This window comes from Dryobates pubescens, chromosome 27, assembly GCF_014839835.1.
Source record: "Dryobates pubescens isolate bDryPub1 chromosome 27, bDryPub1.pri, whole genome shotgun sequence".
Taxonomy (NCBI): domain Eukaryota; kingdom Metazoa; phylum Chordata; class Aves; order Piciformes; family Picidae; genus Dryobates; species Dryobates pubescens.
The window spans coordinates 9,915,577-9,933,003 of record NC_071638.1 but is presented as its reverse complement, the minus strand read 5'-3'; the positions used below and the strand labels follow the sequence as shown (position 1 = coordinate 9,933,003).

Below are 17,427 nucleotides of genomic sequence, written 5' to 3'. Positions count from 1 at the left end.
ACTATGATAACCTATTTCAAATTACTGTATGTCATGCCCAGACTGTTAAAGAAGGTAGTGGAAAAGACAGTTTATTTTCTATCCAGTAAAAGGAGGTTTTATAACCATCAAGTTTTCAAACTGTCTTTTCTTACTGGCTAAAATTTGTCAACCTGTGTGCCAGAGAAGCTGTCCTCAGATCCAAGCCACCTGAGAAAAATTCTGCAGGCAGAGTTTTTCCGAACTTAACTCTTCTCCCATTTTACTCCATAAAATACACAAGAAACCTCATGTGACTCAACATTTGCAAGCCAATCTCCCTTTTCACTCAGTGGAAGCTTTGCAAAAGCTCTCCCTCCAGTTCTGCCCAACATAAAAAAAATAATATTAAAAAAAAATCCCTTAGCTTGCAAAAAATATTCTTTCACTGCCACATTCCCTACTCCACAGGTTTTTCTTTGGGGGGTTTTATTGAATTCAGAAAAATTACTTGGACATGGAACAGAAGGTCTGGGTAGCCAGGCCTGGGGTTTCAATTCTTTGGGTCTTTGGCTCTTCTAGAAAGCTGTCTGCCAGCTTCATTCTTTCTGCAGGCACAGCTTTTGTTTTTTTTTTTGCTGTTTTCCTGAAGCTAATTTTGGAGTGTGTGGGCATTAAAAAAAACCCAGGTTTTTAACTGCTTAACTGCACTAATGGGCTTGTTTCAGTTTTTAAAACTGCTGTGGTAATGGCTTTGGGAAAGCCTGGAAAACCACCGTGAATTCTCTCGCACAGAGTTTTTTCACATGATCTTTAATTGAAAAAGTGTGCAGTGCTTGTTTCCTTTCACCTCAACCCCACCATTACAGGAAGGCTAACTGAAATAAAACAATCAAGACAGCATTATAATTTGAGAAATAATTTATCCTTGGCTAAACTGGCTCATATCACCTCATAATCTCAGCACTGCAAGGAGAGCCAAAAAAAAAAAGTTTAATTAATGAAAACTGCATACTCCCATTTGCAGCAAATGGAAGTGGTAGAACAAAATGCAGTGCTACAGGCTGGGGTTGGAGTGGCTGGAGAGCAGCCAGGCAGAAAGGGACCTGGGGGTACTGGTTGACAACACCTGAACATGAGCCAGCAGTGTGCCCAGGTGGCCAAAAAGGCCGATGGCATTCTGGCCTGCATCAGGAATAGTGTGGGCAACAGGAGCAGGGAGGTAATTCTGTCCTGTACTCTGCACTGGTTAGTCCACACCTTGAGTCCTGTGTCCAGTTCTGGGCCCCTCAGTTTAAGAAGGACATTGAGACTCTTGAATGTGTCCAGAGAAGTGCAATGAGGCTGGGGAGAGGCCTTGAGCGCAAGCCCTATGAGGAGAGGCTGAGGGAGCTGGGATTGTTTAGCCTGGAGAAGGGAAGGCTCAGGGGAGACCTCATTGCTCTCTACAACTACCTGAAAGGAGGTTGTAGCTAGGTGGGGGTTGGTCTCTTCTCCCAGGCAACCAGCACCAGAACAAGAGGACTTAGTCTCAAGCTGTGCCAGGGGAGGTTTAGGCTGGAGTTGAGGAGAAAGTTCTTCCCAGAAAGAGTAATTGGCCATTGGAATGTGCTACCCAGGGAGGTGGTGGAGTCACCATCCCTGGAGGTGTTAAAAAAGGGATTGGACATGGCACTTGGAGCCATGGTTTAGTAGTCACGAGGTATTGGGGCATAGGTTGGACTTGATGATCTCTGAGGTATTTTCTAACCTTATTGATTAGAAACCAAAATGATAATCCACTGAGTATTTTGAGTTACAGCAGACTCTGTTGGAAAAACAGAGCAGTGTAAGAACTTTCTGACATAAGAGGCAGTATTTGCTCAGCTGGAACTGAACAGACTGTGTGAACCACTGAGATGTAAACTCAGTACATGTATCCGGAACCTTCACAGGACACAGGAGAATGCTCTACCTATAAATGTAAATGAAAAAGAAGGAAATGTGAAGTTCTTGTTTCATATTATTAATGTTCTTTTAAATAGCAATTCCTGTCCCCCCCTCCCCTTTAAAATTTCAATTAAAACATGGTGATTTAGTGTGTAGGGGTTTTGAGGGTATTTTCCTCCTACTCTGCAAACAGCAGAAGTTAAAAACTAACAGAGAAAGGCAGATCCTTTGCTATGGGTGAAACACAGCTAAAAGGGGAGCAGCAGAACAGTGGTTGGGAAGCACAGGAGCATCAATTCCTATCCATAAATACAGAGATCATAACTTCCTCATTCCCAGCAAAAATAGGATTCCTTTTTAACACATGCACCAGACTCAGAAGCTGCTGAGAAAAAAATACAATGGAAACATTCACACACCAAAAAAAAAGCCTCAGTAAACCAGATCCATCTAAACTGCTGCAATCTACTTTCAGGAATGGTCTTTTAGAAGACACACCATGAAGCCTTAAGACTTATTTTTCACGTGAACATCCTGAAATCAAAAGCAAACAAACAACAAAAAACACCCCACTGCTACCCTTCAGTTTTGTTTGTTCTTGACTGCCCTTTTCTGTCTCATAAGGATTGAGTCTAGAAGACCAGATGGTCTTCCAGACACCTTCAACATGTCTACAAGAAAAGGAAATTCTTACCCAACACCTGAATATTAAAGTAACACTTGCAGCAGTTAAGACCTTCATATTATTTCTGTGATAGAGCTGCAGTGAGGAGATTCATGGCAGGTTTTTTTCTTAGGATTAGAAACTTCTCCCTGAGCAAAAGATGGTCAGGATTTGTGAAAATGACTAGGATGGGTTTCATCACTTGCACATTACAGGGTACATTCTGGCCTGCTCTAAGGAATCACAGAAAGCTGTAAAACTACAAGAATCCTTTCTCCAACCACAATGCTGTGCTTCATGCTATAAAAATAGAGCAGGCAGACAATTTTCTTTCTTTTTTTTTCCCCCCAATAATGCTACAGGGCAATTTTCCAGATGATGAATTAATTTGGAATCTTATTACAAAGCCTTCCAATTAAAAATCACCAATTAAAGGAAGACGGCCTCAAGCACTAAGTATCTAAAACTGCTTGTCAGCTCTAATGACAGCAATTAGTAACTGAAGTTTTAGACTAATACTTCTGCATACAAAAGGATTGTAGCAAAGGTTTTGAGGCACCTACCATAAAGAACAGAAGCAGCACAGTATTTTTGTTGACATTCAGAATTCAGACTTCTCATCAGGGTAACTATTTGTCTATAGTTACTATTTCTAGTGGACAATGAATGTCATTCTGTGACCTCAAAACCCCTCAAACTTCATGTCAATCAAAATGGCTTAAAAAAACCTGAGCAAGTTAGTACAAACAGGAAGAAAACATGAGCTTTGGGATAAAAATCTCACCACTAGGCAGCCTTAAGGGACAGTGCTGTACATCAAGAGAGAGGCTGTCATCAAGGTGTGTTGGCTGTGCAGTCATTTATTTTAGTATGGTCTACGATTTCAGCTGCACATAGTTTTAGCTGATTCAAGCTGATGTTTCTAAAGAAAACCTACAAGGTATGAGGGGCTGAGATTGTCTAGTTGGAATAGAATAGACCAGACCAAACCAGACCAGACCAGGTTGGAAGAGACCTTCAAGATCATCGAATCCAACCCATCATCCAACACCACCTAATCAACTAAACCATGCAACCAAAGCACCCTATCAAGTCTCCTCCTGAACACCTCCAATGATGGTGACTCTACCACCTCCCTGGGCAGCCCATTCCAATGGGCAATCACTCTCTCTGTGTAGAATTTCTTCCTCACCTCCAGCCTAAACCTCCCCTGGTGCAGCTTGAGACTGTGTCCTCTTGTTCTGGTGCTGGGTGCCTGGGAGAAGAGACCAGCCCTCACCTGGCTACAACCTCCCTTAAGGTAGCTTTAGAGAGTAATAAGGTCTCCCCTGAGCCTCCTCTTCTCCAGGCTAAGCAAGCCCAGCTCCCTCAGCCTCTCCTCATAGGGCTTGTGTTCCAAACCCCTCAGCAACTTCGTTGCCCTTCTCTGGACACCTTCCAGCAACTCAACATCCTTTCTAAACTGAGGGGCCCAGAACTGGACACAGGACTCAAGGTGTGCCCTAACCAGTGCAGTGTACAGGGGCAGAATGACCTCCCTGCTCCTGCTGGCCACGCTGTTCCTGATGCAGGCCAGGATGCCACTGGCCCTCTTGGCTGCCCGGGCACACTGCAAGCTCATGTTCAGCCTACCTGCTTCTGAAACTTGTATTTTACTATTTGCCAAAAGTCACGGTTTCTAAACAAAAAAAGAACAGAAAAGCCCCTTCAGTCCCAAAGGCATGACATATTTAGATAGTTCTACTCCATTCCATAAAGACTGGCAAAGTCTACCTCAGTTTTTAAGAGCTGCTTTGTAAAGCGTGTTCCATATGCATTCTGTACTCTCCTCTCCTTAGCCAGTTACTAGTAAATTCAATTGAGTAGAAACCACAGAAAGTCAGGCTAGGCAGAGAGACTGGTAGTGAGACCAGCAAGTCTAAATAACTTCAAGATACACTTGTGTCAATATTGATAACAATATTTTCATGTTTACATAAAGCTCCTAGATTTTAGGGGTTTTAAACATGAAATAGCAGTCCCCTCCAGTCACAGAGAACTGCTGTTATTAACAGCAGCACCTTTGCAAACAATGTCAGCATGCAAGCCAAAGGCAGCATGGAAGCAGGGTCTTCCCTCTGTTCTCAATCCAAAAGTGTGAGGCTTGTTTAGCTAAAGGCTGGAGAACAGACTGACAAGATGATAAAAGGGCTGCACTGCTGCTCTCTTGTTTCGTGGTAATTCCTTTGAGGATGGAAAGAAAACCAGCTTCCAGGAGAAGTCATAGAATCATAGAATCAGTAAGGTTGGAAAAGACCTCAGAGATCAAGTCCAACCTATCACCCAACACCTCGTGACTAACTAAACCATGGCTTCGACTGCCACATCCATCCCCTTTTTGAACACCTCCAGGGACAGGGACTCCACCAACATCCATTAGAAATATTAAGTTTCCAGCTGTAAGAACTTTGTGTCCATGCTGAAGTAGATGAAGGTTGAATCTCTATTTTAGTTTCCTTGTTTATTGCAACTACAATACCTAAGACAGTTGTTTAAAAACATGAATGCCCTTCTCCAAGGTAAACGACCTGCAATGTTCAGGGAACTCTGAATGAGTTTCTACCCTTGTGAGTAAAGAAGGCTTCCTGTCTAGACAGAAAGTCAAAAACATAAAGAGATGGGCATTTGTTGAATCTCCATAATCTAGTGGTGTTAACACATTGTTATAGTTTAAAGGTGGAACTTTAGCCTAGTTCCTAATTGCAAAATAAAAGTAGGGCTTTTCCATAGGCTTAGAGTAAAAAAAAAAGGTAAACCAATTACCACTGGACATGGAATAACAACTACTGATAGGTACAGATCATTCCATTTGCTCCCTGAATAGCTTATACTTGGCTGCACAGCTAGCTCTTGCTGCTTTCTTCTGTTGCTTCTGCTTGCAATTTTTCTCTCTCTCTCTGTCACCTTGCTGGGATTATAATCTTCATTTTGACTACTGTGTGTGAGGTACCAGGAAAGCAAGGAAGAGAAGGGAGGAGGTTGCTAACCCTTGGACTACCCATGAGGCTACTTCTGATGCAGTTGTGTTTCTCTGAGTTGTAAATATAGGTAAATACATTTTGCACACCTTCATTGCATTTTATACTGCTAGATTGTAGTTTACCTTTTTATCAATATAGCTTTCCTTCTGCTTTCTGAGTTCTGAGTTTGTTAGAATAGAACAGAACAGAACAGAATAGACCAGACCAGGTAGGAAGAGACCTTCGAGATCATTGTGTCCAACCTATCATCCAACGCCATCTAATCAACTAAACCATCACAGTATCACCAAGGTTGGGAGAGACCTCAAAGATCATCAAGTCCAACCTATCACCCAACACCTCATGACTAGACCATGACACCAAGTGCCACGCCCAATCCCCTCTTGAACACCTCCAGGGATGGTGACTCCACCACCTCCCTGGGCAGCACATTCCAATGGCAAACAACTCTCGGTGAAGAACTTTCTCCTCACCTCCAGCCTAAACCTCCCCTGGCAGGGGAGGTCCTCTTGTTCTGGTGCTGGTTGCCTGGCAGAAGAGACCAACTCCCTCCTGGCTACAACCTCCCTTCAGGTAGTTGTAGAGAGCAATGAGGTCTCCCCTGAGCCTCCTCTTCTCCAGGCTTAGCAACCCCAGCTCCCTTAGCCTCTCCTCACAGGGCTGTGCTCAAGGCCTCTCCCCAGCCTCGTTGCCCTTCTCTGGACATGTTCAAGTGTCTCAATATCCTTCTTAAACTGAGAGGCTCAGAACTGGACACAGGACTCAAGGTGTGGCCTAACCAGTGCAGAGTCCAGGGCAGAATGACTTCCCTGCTCCTGCTGGCCACACTATTGATGCAGGCCAGGATGCCATTGGTCTTCTTGGCCACCTGGGCACACTGCTGGCTCATGTTTAGGCAGCTGTCAATCAGCACCCCCAGGTCCCTTTCTGTTTGGCAGCTCTCCAGCCACTCTGACCCCAGTCTGTAGCTCTGCATGGGGTTGTTGTGGCCAAAGTGCAGTACCTGGCACTTGGATTTGTTGGTTTTTGGGGGGGGAAATTTTCTCTGAGGGTAAATTCCAGTTAGCTGGGGGAGGGGATGGCGATTTCAACCCACCACATGCATACACCTTTGAAGACTGAAAATGCATTTCAAAAATCTATCTGAAGTTTGTTTGAAGTGGAATGTGCAAAACCTTTGGAGAGAACTACCTGCAAAGCTAATTCCTCTGGAACAGATCGATGCCATGAAATGATCTACTGCTTTTCATAAAAGCACTGTCTATAAAAATACAGGCAATTACACATGGTGCATCACAACCAGGGTGCATTTTACTGTCTGGCTTACCTTTCCACCACTTAGGAAGCTGGTAAAGCAGAGGACAATTTACAGACTACTGAAAGCCAGTTTCAAGGCAAATCTTTCAGACACTGAAGCAAAGAAATAGCAAGTAGGGTTTTCAAAGTGATAAAATAATTTCCATTGGTAAAGTTTAATGGAGACAGCCACTTAACAAATGTCAGTAAGTTTAATTAGCCTTATCTGTAGCACATATCTGGGTATTATCTCATATTGCTACCATGAAGAAAGCATGGTTTAATACTGCACAAGAAAAAGGATATCATTCCAAAACCAGAAGAACCATGTCACATACATCCAGAATTTCGTCGCCAAGTATATTCCGAGAGGCAGTGCGCTGTGCATGGAGTGATCAAAGAATGACCTGTAAAGAAGGAGCAAGGTTACATGGTTAGGGTTCCACTCAAAGTGACAATCCCAAGCTACCATTTCTGTGGAAATAGGTACTAGATGGGGATATTGCAAATCATATCGTAAGAACATTTTCCTCACTTCTATCTTCAAGGTTCACAAGGAATCCCATTTTCAATGGTCCAAATGAGGGGGTCGTGACTGGAAGATAAATGTATACACCAACTCCTGAAATGAATGTCAAGAATTGGACAAGAAAGGTAGAGTGAGCAAGTGTCTTGCTCAGCTGCAGAGATGCACACACTAGAGGTTTAGTGTGAGAAGATCAGTATATTCTATACTATTCTACTCTATTCTATTCTACGCTATTCTATTCTACTCTACTCTACTCTATTCTATCACCTCTTTCTTATAAACTTTCCAAACCAGACAAATTTTGATGTAGCTTAAACAAGCTTGGGATAAAATAACATCATGAGAAGAGTAGCTGTACAGAATCACAGAATGTTAGGGGGTGGAAGAGACCGCCAAAGCTCATCCAGTCCAACCTCCCTGCCAGAGCAGGATCCACCTATACCAGGTCACACAGGAACACATCCAGGCAGGGCTTGAATTATCTCCAGAGAGGGAGACTCCACAACCCCCCTGGACAGCCTCTTCCAGTTTTCCATCACCCTCACAGTGACAAAATTCTTCCTCCTGTTTCCATGGAATTTCCTATGCCTCGGCTTCCACCACTGCCCCTTCTGCTGGCATTGGGCATCACCCAGCAGAGCCTGGCTCCAGCCTCTGGGCACTCACCCTGCACATCTTTATCAACAGCAATGAGGTCACCTCTCAGGCTCCTCCTCTCCAAGCTACAGAGCCCTCAGCTCCCTCAGGCTCTCCTCCTAAGGAAGATCTTCCACTGCCTTCATCATCTTTGTGTCTCTGTGCTGGACTCTTTCAAGCAGTTCCCTGAGGTCCTGCTTGAACTGAGGAGCCCAGAACTGGACACAATACTCCAGATGCAGCCTCACCGGGGAAGAGCAGAGGGGGAGGAGAACCAATCTTGACCTACTGACCACAGCCCTTCTAATCCACCCCAAAATGGCATTTGCCTTCTGGGCCACAAGGGTACACTTCTGGCTCATGGTCAACCTCCCATGCACTGGGACCCCCAGGTCCTTTTCCCCTTCACTGCCCTCCAGCAGGTCAGTCCCCAACCTATACTGCTCCATGAGGTTGTTCTTTCCCAGGTGCAAGATTCTATCCTTGCCCTTTCTGAACTTCATTAAATTTCTCCCTGCCCAACTCTCCAGCCTGGCTAAGTCAGGCTGAAGGCAGCACAGCCTGAGGGGTGTCTCAGTCACTCCAGCCAGTTTGGTGTCCTCAGCAAACTTGCTGGCACTGCACTCTGTGCCCTCATCCAGGTTGTTGATGAATATACTGAACAGCACTGTTCCCAGTAGTGACCCCTGAGGGCCTCCACTAAACACAGGCTTCCAACTAGACTCTGTCCCATTGACCACAGTTCCCTGACTTCTTTCCTTCAACCACTTCACATCCAACTCACTCCCTGACCATCCAGACCACACTACCTCAGTTTAGCTGCAAGGATGCTGTGGCAGACAGTGTCAAATACTTTACCGAGATCAAGCTAAACCACATCCACTGCTCTACCATCATCTATCCACCAGCTTATGTCCTCATAAAAGGCCATCTGGTTAGTCAAACATGACTTACCTTTGGTAAAACCATGCTGACTGCTCCTAATGACTCTTTTGTCCTTGATATGCGACCTGATCTAGTGGAGGATGTCCCTGCTCACTGCAGAGGGGTTCAACTCAATGACCTTTGGAGGTCCCTTCCAACCTAAACCCTTCAATGATTCAACACTTATGATTCTGTGATTCTACACTGTGAAAGTAGCTAGAAATCTGTGAGACTCCTAGCCTGCAGCATGGATACTGGTTGCAAGCTACATTTACTTATGAAATTTCAGGGCTAAACATACTTTGGAAAACCATACAATGAGGATTCCATGTTAAAATCACTTTGGTAAGGATAAAAGTTAAAGCGATCTTGGTGTTATCAGCCTACGTAACTGAAGTATTTCAGACTCTGTTCTGTTATGGCTGCCAATGGAAAGCCAGGGAAAAGCCCAGGTTAATTAGTTTCCCATGGAACTAGATTTGCAAGGATCCAAGATGGAATGCTGCTACTACAAATTTGGAAGGAAAAAACCAACTAACACATTGGAATTATTTTCACCTTCTTATACTCTTGCACTTGAAAGCAAAATCTGAGTACAGTTGAATTAGTTGACACAAACTAGGTCAGTGACTAAGGAACTCCATATTCAAGAAAAACCTGCTAAACACACCAAAAGTCACACTTTAAACTGCTAAGCTCCTTGAAATAAAGCTTCTTATGTCATCTGCCTCAACATCCTCACATTGCTGCATTTTACTTTTTATCCTGGTGGTGCCTTCAGGCCTGCCATGGGCAAATGCCTGCACGAAGTAGTTTTCACTCTACTCCTTTACACCCTTACAGCACTGGCTGCTTCTCCAATGGAGCTTTCTCAAGTCCTCTAAGAAAATCTTGAACAAATGTTGTCCTAGCTAATAGGAGGCATGGTTAAGGATTCACACTGCTGAATAAACTGCCTGTGAGAGGAGGTCAGCAGATTTCATAGCCTCAGAGATGACAAAAAGACTAAAATAGAGCATCTCCAAGATCCTGGAGAGACAACAGCCTGCTATATCACTTCACCATCCTCCCAGTCTACTACATTCATTAGACTTCAAGAAATGGGTTTAATGAGGGAACAGAAGTATATTCTTTTGCTCTTTAAATAGAAGAGTGGTTCTAACAGGAATAAAAAAGCAGAAAGCTCCTGAGGATGGAGATATGTTCACTTCTTCTATGTATGCCACACATGACAACGAAAAGCAAAGCACAGATGAAGTAACCTACAGATCTTGACAATCTCTTTAAGCATGCCTGCCTCTGTGCATAATTACAGATACCTCATCACAAAGGCATCGAAAGTTCTTTATGAGCAGGTAACACATGAAAAGCATTTGGAAAAAAGACTCCTTTCTAGTAAGTCACCCCTTGCCCCAACACAAAACCCAACTTGGACTTCATTGCTTTCTGCAAGCCTCTCCATATGCCTTTGCATCTCTAATTCTGGAATTCTGGGCTTTAAAGCAAACCTACACATACAATTTTTTTTCTTCTGCTCCTTTCTAGTAACTTTTCCCTTGACTGTTTTCTTCAAAGCTCAGGATGGTAACTCTTTGTAGACAGACATTCAGCACCCTCCTCTGGAGAAGGACTGAATTTCTGTCCGGCTGGTAGCTTCTATTAGCTTAGTGATATTCATCCCAGGTAATTCCGTTTCGAGACAACAGAGCCTTACAGGAGCTAAAGCTGCACAGGATCTTGCACAGAAACAGCCAGGAAAACAACTCCAAACAAAAAAATGAATGTTTCATGTCAAAACCCACACACACAAAATACAAAGTTAGTCAGGACTGCCCGCCCGAGGCGGAAGGCAGGCCAGGACTGCCCGCCCGGGGCGGAAGGCAGGCCAGGACTGCCCGAGGCGGAAGGCAGGCCAGGACTGCCCGCCTGGGGCGGAAGGCAGGCCAGGACTGCCCGAGGCGGAAGGCAGGCCAGGACTGCCCGCCCGGGGCGGAAGGCAGGCCAGGACTGCCCGCCCGGGGCGGAAGGCAGGCCAGGACTGCCCGAGGCGGAAGGCAGGCCAGGACTGCCCGCCCGGGGCAGAAGGCAGGCCAGGACTGCCCACCCGGGGCGGAAGGCAGGCCAGGACTGCCCGAGGCGGAAGGCAGGCCAGGACTGCCCGTCCGGGGCGGAAGGCAGGCCAGGACTGCCCGCCTGAGGCGGAAGGCAGGCCAGGACTGCCCGCCTGGGGCGGAAGGCAGGCCAGGACTGCCCTCCTGGGGCGGAAGGCAGGCCAGGACTGCCCGAGGCGGAAGGCAGGCCAGGACTGCCCGGGGCGGAAGGCAGGCCAGGACTGCCCGAGGCGGAAGGCAGGCAAGGACTGCCCGCCCGGGGCGGAAGGCAGGCCAGGACTGCCCGAGGCGGAAGGCAGGCCAGGACTGCCCGCCCGGGGCAGAAGGCAGGCCAGGACTGCCCGAGGCGGAAGGCAGGCCAGGACTGCCCGCCCGGGGCGGAAGGCAGGCCAGGACTGCCCGAGGCGGAAGGCAGGCCAGGACTGCCCGCCCGGGGCAGAAGGCAGGCCAGGACTGCCCGCCCGAGGCAGAAGGCAGGCCAGGACTGCCTGCCCAAGGCGGAAGGCAGGCCAGGACTGCCCGCCCGAGGCAGAAGGCAGGCCAGGACTGCCTGCCCAAGGCGGAAGGCAGGCCAGGACTGCCCGCCCGAGGCAGAAGGCAGGCCAGGACTGCCTGCCCAAGGCGGAAGGCAGGCCAGGACTGCCCGCCCGAGGCAGAAGGCAGGCCAGGACTGCCCGTCCGAGGCGGAAGGCAGGCCAGGACTGCCCATCTGAGGCATATGCCAGTAAAACACTCTATATGCACATTAAACAGACAGTGTCCTGATAAAACACTTACTTGGAAAGAAACTGCACCATAGCCCAAACACCACCATACATCAGCCCCTTAATGAGCCAAGAATCAATGTCCAGGTCTGCTATAAACCCAACCAGCCAAATTACTAGGAAAGGAGTACCCAGCATCACCTTCTGACGGAATTCCTACGGAAAAACAAACAGCAGTAAGTAATTCCACTTTTAGGAACTGGTTGTGCAACAATATTCTACAGCAACTATGGGAGTCACAAAACTTAAACTAGACTTTCAGGAAGCTTGATGTAGGGTGTCTCGGTCCGGAGAGGGAAGGAGACTAGTTCTTTTGAATATTCCCGTGCTGTGAAATTAATCGGCACAAACGAGGCCAAAATATCAACAGCTAGACTATTTATTACATAAATAAAATGGAAATAAGAAGGGGAGAGGGAGAAGATAGAGAGGGAGAGAGATAAGAGAGAGAGAGAAGAGGAAAGGAATCATATTACCACACCCCTCACCCCCCCCAAGGCAGTTTGAGCCTGTGGAGGAGAGGTGCTGCATGAGGTGCTGGGTTTGTGCTGAGGCTTTGGCTGGAGATGTGATGTGATCCCTCTGGGCAGCCTGGGTCTGTAGAGAAAGGGTGCTGAGGCTTTGGCTGGAGAAGAGATGAGGTCCCTCTGGGCAGCGTGGGTCAGCTCCATGAGTAGAGGACATGGAGAGAGGATTCAGTCTGCTTCCTTCCTTCTCAGCGGCATGGTCCTCCTTCAGCGTTTTTCTCTCTGCATTTTTCTTCCCTCCATTGCGGTTTTCTTCCCACTGAGCCAGTAGTGGTCAAGTCTTTTATACAGTTTTTAGTCCTTAGGTATGTGTCCAAGCATTGTCCCTCAGGAATTCAGGAGCCAGGAAATCATAAGTATCCTGATATCGTTCCCCAGGAAGTCTTTCTGTGTATTCATGTGAGTTTGGACAGTGGTCTGGATGGAGGGGGGGCGGGCCTCCGCCTCCTTCCTCTCCATCTCCCTGCCTACCCACTTATCACACATCAGGAGACAGGTGGAGAGTCCATTGACTCATCACCCTCCCTTTCTGGGGGTATCTGATAGCTGTCTGGAAGGCGTGATGGCTGGGTCCTTGGGTCATTGTTATAGGCCAGCTGCAGTCCAGTGTTATCACGATGCAATCGCAAGGTGATTTGCATCCAGGATTGGTACTGTCTGGGCAAGCAGCAAGTGATTTTATCTTTGTTGAGTCACACCAGGAGTAGACTCTTACATAGGGGAAGGACTCTTAAGACAATTTTGTCATCACCTGTATTTATATATCCCTACTATACAGGTAAAAAAACAACCCAAGCTTCCTACAGTTTCATAGCTAATGTTACTAATTCATTTTATTTAGCATAATGGACTTTCAGAGAGATTAGCAGCGTGAAGGCAACAGCCCAATCTGCCCAAGTATATCAAGTACTGCACAGCACACTGCACTTCAAAAACTGAAGTTACAGATGTAATAGAGTCACACTGAAGCACTAATGAAGAAAGGACCTGTTTTGTCTTACACTGTGTGGGTACAGTTCCTGCTGAAGGCGCTGAACTCTACAGATACTAAAAGCACAGTCGCAGTGCACTGCACAAATCACTTAAAGGGCTGTAACCAAGGCTTGACTCATCAAAATACAATCAAGAAGCTGTAACATATCAGTGCCAGCAATACTTAATATCCATCACAAAACTCTGCCTGGTAAGAAAATATGAGTTATCAAACTATAGGCAGGTAGACACTTCCACATGCTAAAGGAATATGCTTCCCTTTATGCCATCATCACTTGCCTCCTACTCTCTGAGCATTAAATAGCCTGAGAAGAAAAAGGCCTCCATATTGGAGATTAGTGTAGGACATTATCCTGCCAAGACTGACAGCTTCTTTCATTAAATACACGATACTACATACTCAGAGGAGATCAGAGTTCAGGGTATCTAAAATGATTCTTTCCTTAGATATCAGAAAGTCAGCTCTGTGAAATACTTGGCTGTCCCCAACAACATCAGACCACTTGGTACTTCCCCAGCATTTAGTATAAGAACTAAAACCAGATGTGTGGAGGCTCTGTGTTTTCTCTTCAGCTGCCCTGAAGAAAGTTTGGTTGTTCTGGTTTTTAATTTTGCAATCATTTTTGTCATAACCAAAAGATGTTTCCTAACACTGAAACAAGGAGAAACCACAATACTGAACTGCTTGCTTTATAGAAACACATGAGCCCAAGCCAACAGCAACAGGAACATTAACACACAGAAGTGCTACACTACTTCTTACCTTATCAGCTTTCAGTTTTCTCAGAAAAGATGGACTGTCATACCCCTTTGCCTGTCTTGCTTCTTGTAGATGATTGATCATCCAAACATTTTTCCTCTGTTTTGCTAGATCAAGTGGTGATTCTCCCTGCCAGGAGCATAGAAGTGGGAAACCCCCAATTCAAAATTGGCAGATAAAAAATAATGCAGTTATAATCAGTTTAAGCTACAGTCTGGCATACATTTTGCTCTGCAGCTTACTTGACACCAAACATCATTCATTCTTTTGGTCTTTAACTCTCTTGTAACAATACATGCACAGACAAATAGAACATTAAATGTGTGATCCTGACAGTACATCCTAACATAGCAGTGATTGTTGCCTTTGGCATAACACATCTGTGCTTCACTCTTCTATACACACAGCCTGCTAGTCTGAAAATGAAGACTGTGCTTCTCCTCCAGCTATTGACAGGCAGCAGAAATCAAGCAAAGAATAAGAACTCGTGACCCACTGGATCATGGAAACTCTCCCAGTCTAAAGTCTGACTTCTCAGTTAGTTCTGTGCCATTTGGGCAGAGTGAAGTTACTCTATCATGGAATGTTTCTATAAGAATCCTTTTCCACAACACTGTTGTTCTTATATTCATCTCAGTTATTGAAATCCTAGCAAGAAAAGAGGAAAGAGGAAACTGATTGCTCCTGTCCAACTTATTCAAGAACTCTTTTATGCTTAGCTTGTGCTAAGCCAGCAGTGGTTCATGCTTTCACCTTTCCTACTCTTCAGAGGTCTGACACAAAGCAAAAGAGAGACAGAGAGAGAGATTCAGCGTCCAAAGGTGCCTACCAAACTGATTCGATTTTATGGCTTTTTAAACATTTAGGAAGAGAGCTAAATGAAAGTGACTGACTGGCTCTAAAATTATAGAGGAGGCAAGAGACAACCAATTGCAGGTACCTCCAGCTTCAGTTTTGCATTTGACTCCTCCTCTCTTCTACTGGAGTTAACTCCCCTCCTAAACAAACCATTCATGGAGGCTTGAAAAATGGCTGTATCCTCCATCGCTCGGCCCCCTCCTAAAAAAAAAGTGAGACAGGTACCAGAAACTGCAATTACCCAGGAAGGGCAATAATAACTACAGACAGATGAGAGTTCAAAGTTCAAAAAGCACAGTTAGCTACCTATGTCCCACAGAAAGATAATGGGAATGGAGTACTTAGCTGCCATTTTTTTGCCTTTCAAATCTTGCTCCAAATCTCTAAGAAGAGTAAACAGCACAGACTACAGATTAGGAGGTGAAGCTTTTTGCTACTTAACAAGATCTTGCAGCTCCTTTTGTGCAAGAAGCCTAATTAGCAAAGTAAGTTAAAAAAAAGTAACTTTTGGACTTGGCTTCAGAGTTGTTTAGCCAGATGTTTAAGAAACACATTAGGTTAATTTCAGCCTCAATAGAAATGCCTGAAATCAAACTACTGTGCCTGCTTCATCACAACTTTAATAGAACCCTGAACTGATAATATCTGGAAAACTCCAGAGATGCTGCTGCTTTACCATCACCTTATATATCCAGGCTGTAAAGGTTACCTGTAGACAAGCAATCCCCTCTGGGGGATCTCCCAAGTAAATCCTGACGTTGTCTTGGGATCCAGCTGAGCATCCCTTCCACTAGAGGGCCATGAGACACCTAGGAACTGCCTAGATGAAAAGATTGAGGGAGCTTTAAAGAAGTCTTTGACTATGCTTCTGACCAGCTGGCCATTTTAATAGTTTTCTGGTGGTCACAGAAGCGGTGAATCCCTGATTTCCTCAGAAAGAAAAAAACAAACCACACCAAATAATCCAGGGACTTAATCTAGTATCACACTTAGCTTGCAGTAAGGCTTCACTAGTACACATTAAAAGCCTTTAGACAGAAAGACTAATCTGAAGAGTCATTACCATAGAGAAATTTCTAAGCAGAATTCCATAGACAAGCCTCTAAACACACTGCCTAATGCAGAAACTATGTCTGAAGTCCATCCAGTGATTAACAGGTTTTGGGTTTTTTTAATTTAAAAATTGTCCTTAAGCCATAAAAGCTCTTTGAGGTCTCTACCACTGTCTAGTAAAAAAGGAACTTCGGTTTACATTTCAATAAAGTGCACGTTTCCCTTCAGCTCCCAGTTTTAAGTTGGCTCCTTGTGAAACCCTGTCCTCATCTGCCTGTTCTGGCTGATGGTGTGGTAAGGTAATGTCCTTAAAAGATGAACCAAGCAAAAAAAACCACGCCATGAAAAAGCAGCTTCCACCTCCAACTGCAATCCACTTCTCAAAAAGGTAAAAGAAAGTACCTTACTACCAAGGCAAAAGCATTATTTTTCCCATACAGCACAACATAAAGAGGATAAATAATGCAGACAGGACAAACTCCCTGCTTGTATCAAGCTTTGTTCTACAGTAAGAGAGCTTTTGTTCAGATACTGAAACTGTCACACAAAGAGAGCACCTTACGGAGATGGCTGGCTCCAATTTGTTCCAAACCTGAGCAGCCAGCAGCACACACCTAAGAGCTGTGTGCAAGGAGATGTCAGACTGTGGTTGGATTCAACAGTCTTGAGGTGTTTTTCAACCAGACAATTCTCACTGGTTAGGCAGACTCCCTAGAGCTTGTAACAAGGTCAAAGCTCACACTGAGTATTTCAGCCTCTTCATAATTCAACAAAGATAGGCAGCTTTCAGACAATACATTGCTTTAACCTTAGCTGCTTTACTACTGGTCTTGTTCAATTCCACAGGCTACCTGAGAAAAGAACTTCACTAGACAGTGCTACAGAAGTCTGAAAGCAACTGCATCATAAAGGATTTTCACTGTTCTTTTTCTTTCTGGGGAAAGCTGAGCCAAACCACTTAGTTTTGGCTCAACAGAAAAACTTCTTTTGCTGAACAAACACAAACCTGAGTTTCTATGTATAGAGGTTTTATGGGAAACCCAAGCAGATTCTTATGCTTTCTATAGGTGTAGTATCACTCAAATCAGCATCTGCTACAAAGCCACTGGCAGGATGGCAAAACTGCCACTGCTAGAATGATCTTCATCCTCTGAAGATCCTAGAAACTTGTGAAGGCAGGCAAGAAGCCTCAGCTCCACTGCAAAGGACAGGCAGTGGCTAATGAAACCAGGCACCTGTCTTCTGGTATGACTGAAAGATACCGTGATCCAGCAGGTTTAAAAACCTATTTTTCTACTGACTGCTGCTGTCTGTCAATAAATAAGGAGAGACCATGAACTCCTTCAGGCTAGTAGCTACTGGTATTTTTAGGCCTACAACTTCCTTTCTGCCACTGGGCAACATA

The 17,427-nt window shown here is 45.2% G+C and overlaps 1 protein-coding gene across 1 annotated transcript in view; it reads right to left on the bottom strand.

Moving 5' to 3' along the window:
• The window catches only part of ZDHHC17 (zinc finger DHHC-type palmitoyltransferase 17), an 89,526-nt gene that overhangs the window by 22,851 nt on the left and 49,248 nt on the right, over positions 1–17,427 (bottom strand). Inside the window, exons 8-10 of the mRNA XM_054173849.1 lie at positions 14,115–14,240; positions 11,845–11,987; positions 7,174–7,274 (exon numbers count right to left, since the gene is read on the bottom strand). Of these exons, the coding sequence (XP_054029824.1) occupies positions 7,174–7,274; positions 11,845–11,987; positions 14,115–14,240 (370 nt within the window). The remainder of the gene's footprint in view (positions 1–7,173; positions 7,275–11,844; positions 11,988–14,114; positions 14,241–17,427) is intronic.